At 43.1% G+C, this 14,216-nt stretch overlaps 1 protein-coding gene across 1 annotated transcript in view; it reads right to left on the bottom strand.

Annotated features, from left to right (window-relative positions):
• Positions 1 to 5,654: 5,654 nt before the first annotated feature.
• The window catches only part of ACYP2 (acylphosphatase 2), a 45,653-nt gene continuing 37,091 nt past the window's right edge, over positions 5,655 to 14,216 (bottom strand). The window contains exon 4 of the mRNA XM_065682519.1: positions 5,655 to 6,645. Within this exon, the coding sequence (XP_065538591.1) occupies positions 6,531 to 6,645 (115 nt within the window). The 3' untranslated portion in view covers positions 5,655 to 6,530. The remainder of the gene's footprint in view (positions 6,646 to 14,216) is intronic.

A 14,216-nucleotide genomic window follows, 5' to 3' on the forward strand; every position in this document is an offset into this window, starting at 1 on the left:
TTCGAGACAGGACCTCTTCTGCTGAGACCCTCTCAGACCTTGCCCTTTCCTGTTCGTGCTGCCCACCAACAGCCAGTTTCCAGGGCCACCGCTGACTGCAGCTCAAAACAAACAACTCCGAGCAAATTTCTCCACCTCCAGCTTTTCAAAGCCCGGTTCCTGCAGCCTTCCTGCTCTATTCACCACCCCTGGGCCTCAGCTGGAGTCCTGTTGTTCTTACCATTAATGCTTCACAGGGTTGTATTTATCCACTTATCTCCACTCCCACTCTTTGCAGAGCAGCTCTGTAACTACAAATGGGTAATTACTCATTCATGGGGACAGTGCAGGATCTGGCATGGTTTCAAGTGGTGAGCTTCAAGCAAGGAACTTCAGGCTTTTAGAGCGTTCCTGAAGTCACGGTTCCTTTAAGTAGGAAAATCAGAGCCAGCACCAAGAAAGTGACTTTGTGTCTTTATCTTATCTGCCACTTCTCAAGCCCTGTCCCATTCATAATGCATTTCCTTGCTTGGTTGTGTGCCCCCAGTTGCATGACCAATTACTGCTCTCACTCGAGTCCATGGCAGCATTCCAATGGAACAGAAGTTACTGCTTCCGAGCACAGGACTTGTGTCTCTCTGTTGTTTATTCTGTTATCTCCTTGCCAAGCACAAGTGAATGCCAAGTTACCTTCCTGCTAATGGAGAAGCAGGGACTCTGGTGTACCTCTGGTTCAGCCTGGTTTCTGAGTGCTCTGCATGTCAGACCTGGAAAAGAGCTGGTCTCAAAAGGCCTCAAACAAGTCCGTTTTTTTCTGCACTAGACACCAGTGTGCGGCTCTGATGGACAGGGTTCACTCCTTGACTCTCATGACTGTGAACCCAAACTATGGCTCAAAGCCTACTGTCCACATGCAGGAACAGCTCCAGTGCAGGAGGAAGTGTTACCAGCCTTTCCTGTTTCTAGAACAGAGGAATCACAATGTCAGGCAACACCAAGAAGCCACTTGCCTGGCTATAAAGGAGCCCACAGGGTCTTTTCAGACAAGGTCTCTTCTCTGATGATATTGGGCCAAACTCCTCCTCCTCCTCCATTAATGCTGTTTAGAGTGCAAGTGCTGCCTTCTGATATAGAGACAATGGCATTTCACAGCTGATTTATGAAGTGACTCATCAGAGAAGTTGCCAATGCATTTATAGTGTACCTATGTATATTAACTACCATAGTAAGACCACCTAATTGTGCAATACAACTAGTAGCCTCCCAATTACTTAAACTACTCTTGAATGCGACTAGTAAACCCTTTCATTCCATTTCTGCAGCCCTTTTAACCAAAAGCGAGGCTGCTCCTCCTCTGATCCTCCACTCCAGTATTTCTCACTCAGTTAAGTCAGTACTACTATCAAATGACTTGAGGCAAGCAGAGGTATTTTACATCTGTGTGATGGGGTTAGGTTTGATGCAGAAATGGCTTCCAACTTCTTAATACCAGCACTGATATCCACCACACACTGTGAGGAGCCGTGAAGAAAGAACACTGGTACAGAAACCCCGATTTACAGTCTTGCCTTTGTATTTAAAAGCAATTCAGCATATACCAATGTGTGCCCTCATCATCTTCAGTTACAGCGCTCCCCTCCTTTCAGCAGGCAGTAGTATGGAGCTACGCATTCATCAGTAAGCTCTCTTGCCTAATCCAGTTCATTCTGTCTGGTAAGAGGATTCCAGCAGCAAACATGCACACAGTTTTCTAAGAAGAAAGCAAGCCAGGAAAGGGAGCTCCTGAGGATGTCAAGGAAACCAAAAGTGACAGATTGGTGTCACAGAAGAGAAAGCATGGCAGGAGCAACCACCCTGCTTCTGTCCGTGTGAAGGCTCAAGAACGAGCAGCTATAGCAGAACATCCCTATTCTGCATTACAACATTGTGAGTGTTGGGAGTAAATGGCATTAATACAAGATTACATCCTTTCTGAGGAGGCAGGATGCTCTCATTCTGTTCACAGCTTAGGGAACATTTGCTTCTTCAATTCTCTAACAAAACAGAAAACAACCCATACCCTTTTGAAATGTATGGCCATTTAGGAGTTCAGCTTCCAGTTTAATTAACACAGAATCATGGAATAGTTTGGGTTGGAAAGGACCTTCAGATCATCCAGTTCCAACCCCCTGCCATGGGCAGGGACGCCTCACACTAAACCATGGCACCCAAGGCTCTGTCCAACCTGGCCTTCAACACTTCTCTGGGCACCCTGTGCCAGCGCCTCAGCACCCTCACAGGGAAGAGCTTCTCCCTTATCTCCAACCTGAACTTCCCCTGTTTCAGTTTGAACCCATCACCCCTTGTCCTATCACTGCAGTCCCCGATGCAGAGTCCCTCTCCAGCATCCTTGTAGGCCCTTGGTTTAATGATGTAGACTTCCTTAAACAATGGTAGTACACAAGTCATTCATGACGCTTTCCTTCCGGAAGGTCAGCACTGCCCAGAATTCACAAATGACTTGGAAGTAGTGGAAATGCAGCAAGAACAGAGCTGGCCTGGATCAATTGTTCTTGCTGCATTGCATTTAAGTCAAAATGAAGTCAAAATGAAGTTAAAGGATACCTACAGTTACAACTGAGTGATATCAGTATGTAGTAGAAAAGGAAGAAGGTGTCAACTTAGTTCTGATGTCTAATCAGCCAGCCGTTCTTGCCTCTTTTATTCTACCTCATCATTGGAATTCTTTGGCTCCGCAAAAACAATGGTGTTTTCCTTAAATCTAGACACTGCTCTGATGTTCTGCACACTCCGTATCTCCACAAATTGGACAATTTTGGACTCCTAACACATTGACAGAATCTGAGGATTAAATAAAATGAGAAGATCAATGCATGCAGCTCAAGGCAACACTGCATTAGTTGCAGTAACAGAGCAACCTGTGACTTGCAGCATGGAACAATACTTCCAAGCAACCAAATTCTACAGAGGGCTCAGATCTCGCCCTAATGTGAAGGTGTTTTGCCCAGACCCATCCCACCCCTCTGCCAGGCCTTCATCCAGCTTCAGAACCCCTGAAGTCACTGGCACACGGGCCAGCCTCACCAGGAAGCTGGCAGATGGAAGTTACCACTATCTCCTGCCATGCCACAGGCTCCCCTCTAAGCCTTGACCTGCCTGGGCCACAGGGCTGCATCCTGCCTCCATCTGAAGCATCTTTCAGACACAGAACAGAAGCTACTTTGAGCAGTCCTCGAATCTCTGCCTTGGAAAAAGTCACCCAAGTTACATAAAGCAAAGTGGGATCTGTTCACTCCTAATGGCCTTTTCAGGACAGCAACAATGACACTCTGTCTTCCAGCCTATTTCTTTTCAACGTGCTGTTAACAACACCGTCTCATGGAAGTCACTTACAAACCTCGATCTATTCTCTTTCCTGCAGTCAGAATGTCTTCATTTTGTGTGCAGCACACCCCTGAGGAGACATAGGATCATTTCCTTATTCCTGATGTTCACCTGGGAAAGGGACCTCCAAGTCTGTATCTACCCACAAACCGGGCAGGTGCCACTTAGTGCAAATCAAACCTTTCCCTGTGCATAAGCAGTAAAGGATCCTAACTGTACTGCAGGCATTCGCATGAATAAAACATGCTCTGCAGCAACAGTTAAGAACAGATACGATGCATTAAAGTTTGATTTCAATGCAATGTGAAAAGAACCTAAACCATCTGTAAAGGCATTTCCCCATGGCCACGCAGCAGGAAGCCAGCAGCACTCAGGAAGTCAAGTAGTAATTCCTCACCTTGGTAACAGATGGGCTTTGGCCTTGGTAACCCCTATATTCACAGAGACCTAGACTATTTTTATATGTTACATATTATTACTACCCTTATGGCCACCTTGGGCCTCCACTTCAGCTGGAATGAGGAAGTACAATGGAAGAAATCCTTTTGCCCCTTAGAACTCCATTCACTACAGAAAGCTCTACCTGAGTATACTCCAGGTAAGGAGTATACTCCTTACAGCTGGCTATAACTCTTCCCAGAAACTTGAAGATATGGAGTATGAAGTTTATTCCCTTTTCCTCTTCCTCTGAAAACCCTGCCCAGGGTTTCTGGGAACACTGACACATTTGTCATGCTTTATTTGCTCAGCAAATTCTTAACTTCTCTAAGCATGAAAAGCATAGTATGTGCAATTTATCTAGCACTGCTAGATAACCCTGAAACACATTATGGCACAACACAAAGTACATGTATTATAGTTCTGAATGTCAGAAACACTCAGAGCTGAACTCACTGCAGAAATTGTATGCAATTTTTGCCTCTTGTCACATCACTGATGTGAGGGAAGTGGATGTTGAGAAAGGAAAACATGAGTATTGCTGGCTAACAAACAAAGAGAAAGGTTAATAGATGTATTAATAGATGTATTCCAGAACCAACCTTTCCATCAGATGGGCTCAAAACAGGCACAAAAGCAGGAGTTGAACGTTATGGCACAGACACAGGAAAAATAAACCCTCTTGTGACAGACTCAGCAAGAGATTTCTTCATCTTTCAGCTCTCTCAAAGGTCTCTACCTGCACATCTTCTCCCTTCAAAAGTGAGCACTTGAAATCGCTGCTTCCCCCTCCTCAGGCCTTGCGTTTCTAGTGGAGTCCTTGTGAGCACCCCACTCCACCCATGCCAACCATCAAAGCAACAGCTTCATCTTTGTCTCCAATTCCTGTGTCTCAAGTGTTCCATTTGTTTTCCTCCTTCCTCTACCATTGTTGCTCAAAATATGAACAAAGCAGCTTGGCTGGAAATGCCTCAGAGGGGGCATCTCCTGCCAGGTAGCTTCAAGGGAAATGTAAAGTACTTCTGCTGGGCAGGATACAGTTTTCAGAGAGGATGGAACAGCTATTGAGCTGCCGCTGCACTTGAACTTTGCTATTTCCCATTCAACAAGAGTTATTGACAATGACTTCAACAAAGGATGCTGTGTACAGTCACAGAAGTCAAGTGCATTCAAACTACAACAATTCATAACTCCTGCAAGTCTGGGAAGGAAATTTTACTGCTTAGTGCACAAAGGCCCAGCAAAAATAAATCCAGTCATCAGCAGAAATACCTTTCAATGCACAGCTCAAAATGCAATGCTCAAGCCATGAAATGGCCTTTCCTGAAATGAAAAACACGAACCACAAATTGATGATGTTGCTTAAATTAACACTTTAAATTGCTTAAATTGACACTTCCTACCCTTAGAAAAGGTACAGAGCAGTCAGGGGAAATACCAGCTTATGCATCCTCACGAAGGACACCTTAGAGGATACAATGCAGGCAGACAACAGCAGGCTCTGTCTGCACTGGGAGACAACTCGAGGCAATGACTACTGCAGTAGTACTATGCTCTATGTACTATACACTTGTCAGCATGTGTAGCACACTGTGCTTTATATACTACACACCTCTCAGAGGGACTTACAGTGTGAGCCTCCATCACAGCATGATCACACCAATCCTGATCAACTGAGAGTACAGACAGATCATGCAGCTGCCTGCTTGTGTACCAGAGATCTAACCAAAGGCCTCCAGAACATACTAATCCTGAGACAGAAGTATTTTAGAAGTGAGGGAATAGCTCTGTTCCACGCTGACAGGCTCCCTGGTGCCTGTGAAAAGAGCACTATATATGAGAATCACATCCAATACTGCAAACACTTATCCAGCATTTATTGCAAGCACTCAAGTTGCTCAGGACCTTTTATGTACTTGACATGATATATGTGGGTGCCTCACGTCAAATCAGGTTCCAACATACATTAACTAAGGACCAAACACACATCCATAAGCAAAATGACTGAAATCTTCCATTCTAGTAAGAACATCAACAAAGCGAAAAGATAAAAGCATCCTTTATGGTCAGTATGGATGTAAGCTGTAGGTAGATAGGAAATAAGGGGTGAGACCATACCTTCACCATCGTGTTTCATGACTTATCTGAATTACTATTACTAGACTTACTTATACTGAATTACTAGAGAATTTTAAATCAGAACTGGTCAAATAATCTTACTCTGAATCTGAATAAACATGAATTTATTTTAAATTTTCACTATATCTTAACTCCTTATCACATATAACATGATCTATAACACAGAGCTACATTAGATCTCTCAGTGCTCCAGGCTCTGCAGTTAAGGATGTTTAGGGAGATTACAAACAGGAGAACATAACTTCATTATTTTGCATTCTAAAATATGAATCACAGTGTAAAGATTAGGCGCCATATGGTTATACATAACAAGTCTCATTGTGCACGAGTAATCACTGACACTTCTAAGCATTCATCTAGCTTTCAAGATGTAATAAATTAGATATTGGCATTTTAGATACTAGCTATTGACATTCATGGTGTTAAATGTCTAATACAGCAACCAAGAATTCTTACTCCATGTGAACAGGGACCATTTCTATTTCTCTCTAGTATGGAGAGCATCCAAATGCTCCCGTGACATGTTATGGAGGCACAGAGAATATCATGCAGCAGAAAGATCACAGCTTTATGCTTAGTGACGGCTTCTATTAGTATCTAGTGCTAAATCCTGAGAAGTCAAGCTTGGAAATCTCCTTTTCGTTGGAAAAATTGGTTCGATCGATGCGAGAACTTGGGCTTCCAACTTTAGTCAGCCAGGATTTCCTGCAAGACAAGAAAGACGGGGTTAGGACAGAAAGAGCTGCACATATGCGACTTATTCTCCTGTCTATGCCTTCCCTTTTAAGAGCCATAAGCAATACTCTTTCAATGAGGAAACTACCCTAAATATGTTCAGTTCCTCTGTGTTTCCCCCCCTTTAAAAGCAAACCAAACTAGTTAAAAGGTACCAGTATTACAGAAACCTTACACAATATTACATAAAAATATGTCTGACAAAAGGCTAAAGCAGATTTACTGTAATGATCCCTTTCGAGTGCTTATTAATAGCATTAAAATAGGTATAATTACCCTTGCAGATTCTATGCTACACTTTTAGCAAGGACCTAAAAACCCTAATTGAAAACCATTATGAAAAATGAACTCTAACAGCCAGTTTACCCTTTTCTGACAACTAAAAGAAATGGAAACTGAAATGAAAATGAATAAGCTCACAACCAGCAAAAAGACATAAAGCAAATAAAAATCAAACTGGTGTCAAAGCAACCCTAAATTGTAATAAACACTGTATTTTATACAGGCACTCTTAAGTGAGGCTTTTTGCATGTATTTGCATTATGATCTGATCTAATTATGCTGGGGCTTTGCTTCCTCCAAAGCACACTGGAAACTTGCACTGAACACTATTGCCATCGGGTAATGGAGGCTGGAGCTGGCACTAGGGTGGCTGCTCCTACACACACTCCCTACTCTATTCCTATCCTGCAGTGATTTACTAATTCATAGCAGTGATAAACTGCTGGGTGATAGAGGCCCAGAAACACTCCAAGTGCAGCCGACAACACTGCTCACAGGGAGATTTATGTAAAAACCATACACTTTCCTGGTATTTCTGTTGCACCAAAATCTCAGAAATAGAATGTATTTTATCGTACTAAATTTGAGGAAAAAAATATTTTACCCAAATACTTTTTTTTAACTTTAATGATGCATAAACAGGTATAGATACATAACTCTGATTAGTATTAAAAATATACATTAAAATTATTCATTCAAGTTCCAATTTGAAGAGCACAAAGTTTGCCTTATTAACAGTCATATTAAATAATCCTTTGCAAAAATCCCACTGAGCATTATAAAATACAATGCTTTTGCAGTGAGACTTAGTTCTGATGTCTTTATAATGAGAATGGCGCATAAAGGTCACTTATCTCAAGCCAGTAAATGAAACACACCTGAGATACAGAAATGCATCTTGTTAGGAACCCTGTGTGACAAAGGTTTATTTTTAGACAATTCCTGACACATTAACACCACAGAACACGAATCTCTTGGCTGGTTATGAGAAACAAGCCTTTTTCTCCAAACTGTGTTAGTCCCTCGTTAGACTTGTCTCATCACCAGCACAGACAGTTCCAAACCGGCATTCAGGACCAATGCAATTCATCTCTTCCTTGAAACTCTGCACAGACTCTTATGAGTAAATGTACCTCCACAATACTTAATGAAGACAGCAGGAATGTCCTGCTACTTGTGTACTTTGAAATACAACCCTAGAAGTACGCTTGGTGAATTACAGACTAGCAGTGCCAAAGAGCTCCACAAGCTCCCTCCTATTTGACCACTAAATAGAGGCTCTATGTGGAAAGACTTCCTAGAAAACACAAACCAGAATGAGCATCTCATGTTCAAAGTGGGACAAGCCTTAATTTAGTATTCAGCAATTAAAATTAATACACATCTTCACAACATAATGCAAAGAACAAGGTGAGGGCAACCTCCCTTCTTATCTGTTGTAGGCAAAACCTTTCCAGCAAGGAACATAACACAGGAATAGGAGCACATGGGTGAAACAGGAGAACCCAGCTTTCCACTCTCTGCCAAAGCCCTTAAGGCAGACCACATATTTCAACAGAAGAAGAAAAGCCCAGCCACAGACCAGTCCATTTTGCTCCATATTATGAAAGATCTGAAAAGCCCCTTGTGCATGCAGCAGAAGTTCCTCTTACAGTTGGATGACCTTGAGTGAGAAAAAGAACATGTATTTGAAATACTGAATTACTTAAATAATCCGCGCTATTTTTAGAAGACTAATGTGACATCTCCAAGGGAAGAGACTTCTTCCTTTTTTTCCTTCTCATTTTAAAGGTGAGCTTGTCCTGGACACAACCAAAGGAAATAAATTCCTTGCCCAGCTTTTGCAACTCCACGTAGACCAAAATCCATCCATGCCTGCTCCCAGGTCCCACTGCATGAAGGAAGTAACTGCAAACTCTGCAGTGAGCAAACTTTGTCCATTGTCAGCTCCATATATTCTCACATGGATAAGGATAAGGCACAACATACGAAAATCCAATTAAAACAATCCAGCTCCATGGACGCTCTTTATAAGATACATACATTTGACCCACTTAATGCAGGACGTAGGGACGGAAGTGCTGCAGAACTGCTCCCTACCTGGCATTTGCATGTCTGTGGGGCTCAGTTCTTCACTGAGATACTAATACTTTGCAATAAGACTCTCTCCATTGATTTCTTCACTTTGCTCAAGTAACAGAGCACTCCCTGAACACTAAGCAGCACGTTTATAATGAGCTAAGAAAGCAGGACGTCAATATTTGCACATAGTAGTAGACAGTTACACTTGTTCCCTTCTTCACCTGCATCTCAAATACCTTTGGTAAGGGTAGTATTTTTTAAGGGTAGTATTTTTTAAATGATTTTAACTGTTGTATCAACAGACCGGAGTTAAGAAAGGGTTCTGCATCCTCCTCTTGCTTCACTCTGCCTTCCTGATTTTCTTTCATTTCTCACCATGGATTTCATATCCCCCAGTACGTGCCAGAGATTTGCTGCAATTACCAGCATTTGGAGCTGGTATTTGCCATTTATAGCATGCATTTGAAACTTCACTGCTGCTACCCACTTCTCTTCAGGAGTGAGAAAGACAGCCTGCACCTCGCTCCTGACGTGGGCAGGCCTGAACCAAATGAGGACATTGCTTTAAGCTGCCTGCAACAGAAGAGTGAACATTGCCTCTGTGATGCAGAACCATGCCAGCACACCCTACAAACCATGGGGCTTTGAGTACTACACACAGAAACTTGCTGATTTCCCTGAATAAGATTTATTTTAACTGAAAGCTATGCTATAAAACAGATTTCTCTGAAATAACTGGCTTGTTTGGCATTACTCTCTGACCAAAGTCTTTCTGATAAGGAAAATGTAACTGATGCAGGAAAAACCAGACCTTACACACCTGATGAACAATGCCACCTTTCCTGTGCTAGACTCTGTATTGAACCATTGATACACATATGATGCTTCCATAATAACTCATTTATGGTATGCAAAAAGCCAAGCTTTTAGTCCCAGACTGGTTTGTGTTGGAATGGACCATAAAGCTCCTCCAGTCCCAACGCCTGCCACGGGCAGGGACCCCTTCCACTGGAGCAGCTTGCTCCAAGCCCCTGTGTCCAACCTGGCCTTGAGCACTGCCAGGGATGGGGCAGCCACAGCTTCTCTGGGCACCCTGTGCCAGCGCCTCAGCACCCTCACAGGGAAGAGCTTCTGCCTAAGAGCTCAGCTCAGGCTCCCCTCGGGCAGGTTCAAGCCATTCCCCTTGGCCTGTCCCTACAGGCCCTTGTCCCAAGCCCCTCTCCAGGTTCCCTGCAGCCCCTTTAGGCACTGGAGCTGCTCTCAGGTCTCCCCTTCAGGAGCCTTCTCTTGTCCAGGCTGCCCCAGCCCAGCTCTCTCAGCCTGGCTCCAGAGCAGAGCTGCTCCAGCCCTCACAGCAGCTCCATGGCCTCCTCCATCAGCTCCACATCCCTCTTGTACTATCCCAAGATTAAAGCAATTTACAGTCTGTATCACTAGAAATGGACCCAAAAATTATCCACAGCATTAATACTCTGTAAGATAGGCCCAGTTTAGGAATACGTTCATCTCCCCTCACCTTAACCACCCTGTCACCATGGAACAAGAGAAATGTGTGCTTTCATTTAGGAGAGAAAACAAAGGCACTGGCCTATTTACACTTCATTTCCCTTTGTTTAAGATAAAATACCAGAGAGAGCGTTACTTTTTGAAGACTGTATTTACATCGGTGACAGCCCATAGATTAGGATTGCAAATATTTATGAAATACCTCCAAAATGTTGTTGTTTCCTGCAACAATACTGTCAACTTTTCATAAACCCTCGTATTTGAATGTGTGCAGAAGAAACGTGGAATCCTTTTTGATCACTGTCTGTCTTCTGGGAAGAGCTTTAGCCATGGTTTTAAGCTTTTCCCTACAAAGAACGTTTTACTTTGATCTTGGTTTCTATAAGCCTGAAACTCACATCTAGGTGAAGGCTCTATTAGCCAGTATAGTAAAGATATATCACAGCTTACTGTAGAGCCATTCCATTGGCCCTACACCTCTGCTCCTCTGACCAGAGCCTAATAATAAAACAGGGATCTGAAAACAAGATTTATATTGTGAAAAGGAGCAGGAAGGATAAAAACCTCAGTAACAAAACTGTGTCGGAAAACACTGGGGTTTGACATGATTTGAATCAGTGCAGCCCGAAAAAAAACCCAAACACAGTTAGCATTTTAACTTTAGCAAAGGCAATCTAGGCCATAGTGAGATGAAGAAAACAGGTTCTGAAGAAAACACATGAGGGATGCTTGGGAGAATCACGGATGCTTTGGTGCAGAATATGGTCAAGAGGAATAATGCACATTCAGCTTGCTCCCACTGGCCTTCACCCCCTGTTCCTTGTAACTTTTTTAGCTCTCAAAAGTAGGCTCTAGCTTTGGGTAGAAACCCGAAGGCTTTTGCAGGCACATACCTGCAACAGGGAGGGAGAAGTAGTAGAGAAAGAGCAAGGCAAAGTGTAACGGAGAGGAGTTTTAGCATGTTAGGATGAGCCCATCACAGTCCATCAAATCAAAGCCAAGCGATGGGTTACTTCAGAGGATTACAACATAAAGGAGAAAGCCAGTAGTACTCCGAGGACACAGGACAAGTGCCTAGGTATATTATATATGTAGTAACTAGTATTCTAGGTGGGCTAGAAATGAAGCAACCTGCTCAGGTATAGGCACAGTGCCCCAGAGCAGAGCTAGGAGCCTGTCTGCAGGGAGGGAAGGAATGCTGCTGCCTGCTCCCTAGTTGATCTGGCATCCCCATAACAGCGATTTCTTGGAGCACTGGATATTTAACACAAGTTCTGTAGCTGTTTTAGAAAGAGAAGAAAAAGATAGTTAATCAAAACCAGTGTTTGACTGTGTTTTCAAACACAGCTGTCGGATGAATGTTGTGAACTGGTTTCTGTTCCTTCCCTTCTGTCACACTCAAGGCCAGTGTTTCTCCAGAGGACACACCATGAGCTTTTCTGCCAAGTACTATTTGCAAGTGATGTCAACAGCAAAGGCAAAGCAGCAGAACTTGACGTACTGAAGATACATTGAACAGGGGAGGTTTAGGTTAGCTATAAGGCAGAAGCTCTTCCCTGTGAGGGTGCTGAGGCGCTGGCACAGGGTGCCCAGAGAAGCTGTGGCTGCCCCATCCCTGGCAGTGCTCAAGGCCAGGTTGGACACAGGGGCTTGGAGCAAGCTGCTCCAGTGGAAGGGGTCCCTGCCCGTGGCAGGGGTTGGGGCTGGAGGAGCTTTAAGATCCTTTCCAAACCAAACCGTCCCATGATTCCATGATACTGTGAGAGGCACCATACTGCATAAGCTTAAAATACATATTTTGGTGTCATACTTCTATTTACAACTCTGAAAAAAGTAACTGGTATGTTAATGTTCAGCATATTCTGCTATTGGCATGATTTTTTAATGTAAAAATGATCATTTCTAGTCTGCATTAGCACAGAATTTGGCTCTATGTACTTCAGATTTACTTTGTTACTCAGATCTGATCTATGTTAAATGTCCCCACCTCTTAAAAAGGAGGAATTATCCCAGAGTGAATGAAACCAATTATGAAGTTGGTATTTTCTCATATAAGACAAAGATCTGTTGTGCATTTTCCTGTCATCCTTAATCACTTTGGTAAACTTCAAGTAGAATATACTTACATGTGAGATCATAAGGAGTGTATTTTTATGAAGAAGTTATCAGAACCCCTCTTTGTTTAAACCATGCTACACAAGTCACATTTAGCTCCTTTCATAGATCGTATCAGAAGAAACTAAGCAACGCTGCAGGAATTTGTTCCAACACAGAAAAATAAAGACATATAGGAAAAGTAAAACCAAATTCAGCCATTGCAGTAACTTGAAACAGCTTGACCTACAGAAAGCACAAGACAAAAAGGGCATTTCCTATTAAGCTTGTGCCCTATCTTCCCAAAGCAGCAGACATACCAGAAAGCCAGAGGCAGCAAACACTGATTGTGTTTCCCCTTATAGTATGTCTGCCTCTGCAGGGTATGATTTGGCTCACAAGGCAGAGCAGGGATTTTGGCTAACCCCACTCCATTGCACACAATGCAATTCAAAGTTCATTCTCATTCCACTTCTATTACATCTAAGGCCACAGGAAGCTCAAATGAGAGGAACTGGTGTTGTACACCAGGCTTCTGGAGAAGAAAAGCAAGTTCTAACACTTGGGAACTGCTTAGCACCCAACACCCACATAATGGTGTGGAAAACAAATGGCTCTATTGTGGAGTCGAACAATGAGTAAAGTACTATTGCCTCTGACCATCAATTTTATACCTAGAAAGGTTCATTAAATCCTTACCTTGGCTATTTCAAAGCAACCCTGTTGGAATTCCACAATGAATCATCATACTTCGATCAATTCCACTTTACTTCAAACCCATTTTGTTACACAGCCTGGTAAAAAGGAAACAGCCACTACAGTAAAGGGAGATGACAAATGCAGTGAAGCATTTGACAGACACTTCTCTGTTTGCTGGTAACCAGGTTCAGCAAGGCAGAGAGACAGAAAAGCCACGTGAGGACCAACCCCCACGTTACCACACTTGCTGCATCCTCTATCAATTCTCAGAAGAGAGATTTACACAGAAAAACAGATTCATTTGTTATGCAAGAAGGAAAAATAATGCCAGACCAAACACAGCGAATTCCTTTCAGCACCACTGGGATTTCTGCTGTTTCTCTCCAAATCCTTCGTTACTTTACAAAGCACTTGGGGGTAGCTGCAGACTGGAAAGCTGAGTTTTTCATTGATAAACTACAATTCCCAGACTTAAAAATGGAGCTCTTCAAAGGGAAGCATCCCCACTTTTAAAGCATGTGAATATTGAACACTTCCAGAGCTGCAGTGACTGCACATGAATTCCCCTTCAGGAGCTATCAGCTTGGCTCCCTCCCAGCCACAGAAGAGTGACTGTTTCCATCAACATACCTCGCATAAGCATCCCCACATGAGCAGAGGTTAGGTAGGTGGTCATCATGCTGTTCCTCACGCTGAACTGAATGTACAACTGCCTTTGTACACACAAAACATGTTGATAGCACAAAACCCACCCCTCAGACTGTCACAGCCCAAACCATCTGAAGCTGAAATAACTATTTTGGCTATTAGTAAGAGGAAAATGTATGTGTAAGACCATTAGGCCAAGTGATTAATGTATGTTGGGACTTACAAAACAC

Source organism: Lathamus discolor, chromosome 5 (assembly GCF_037157495.1).
Source record: "Lathamus discolor isolate bLatDis1 chromosome 5, bLatDis1.hap1, whole genome shotgun sequence".
NCBI lineage: Eukaryota > Metazoa > Chordata > Aves > Psittaciformes > Psittacidae > Lathamus > Lathamus discolor.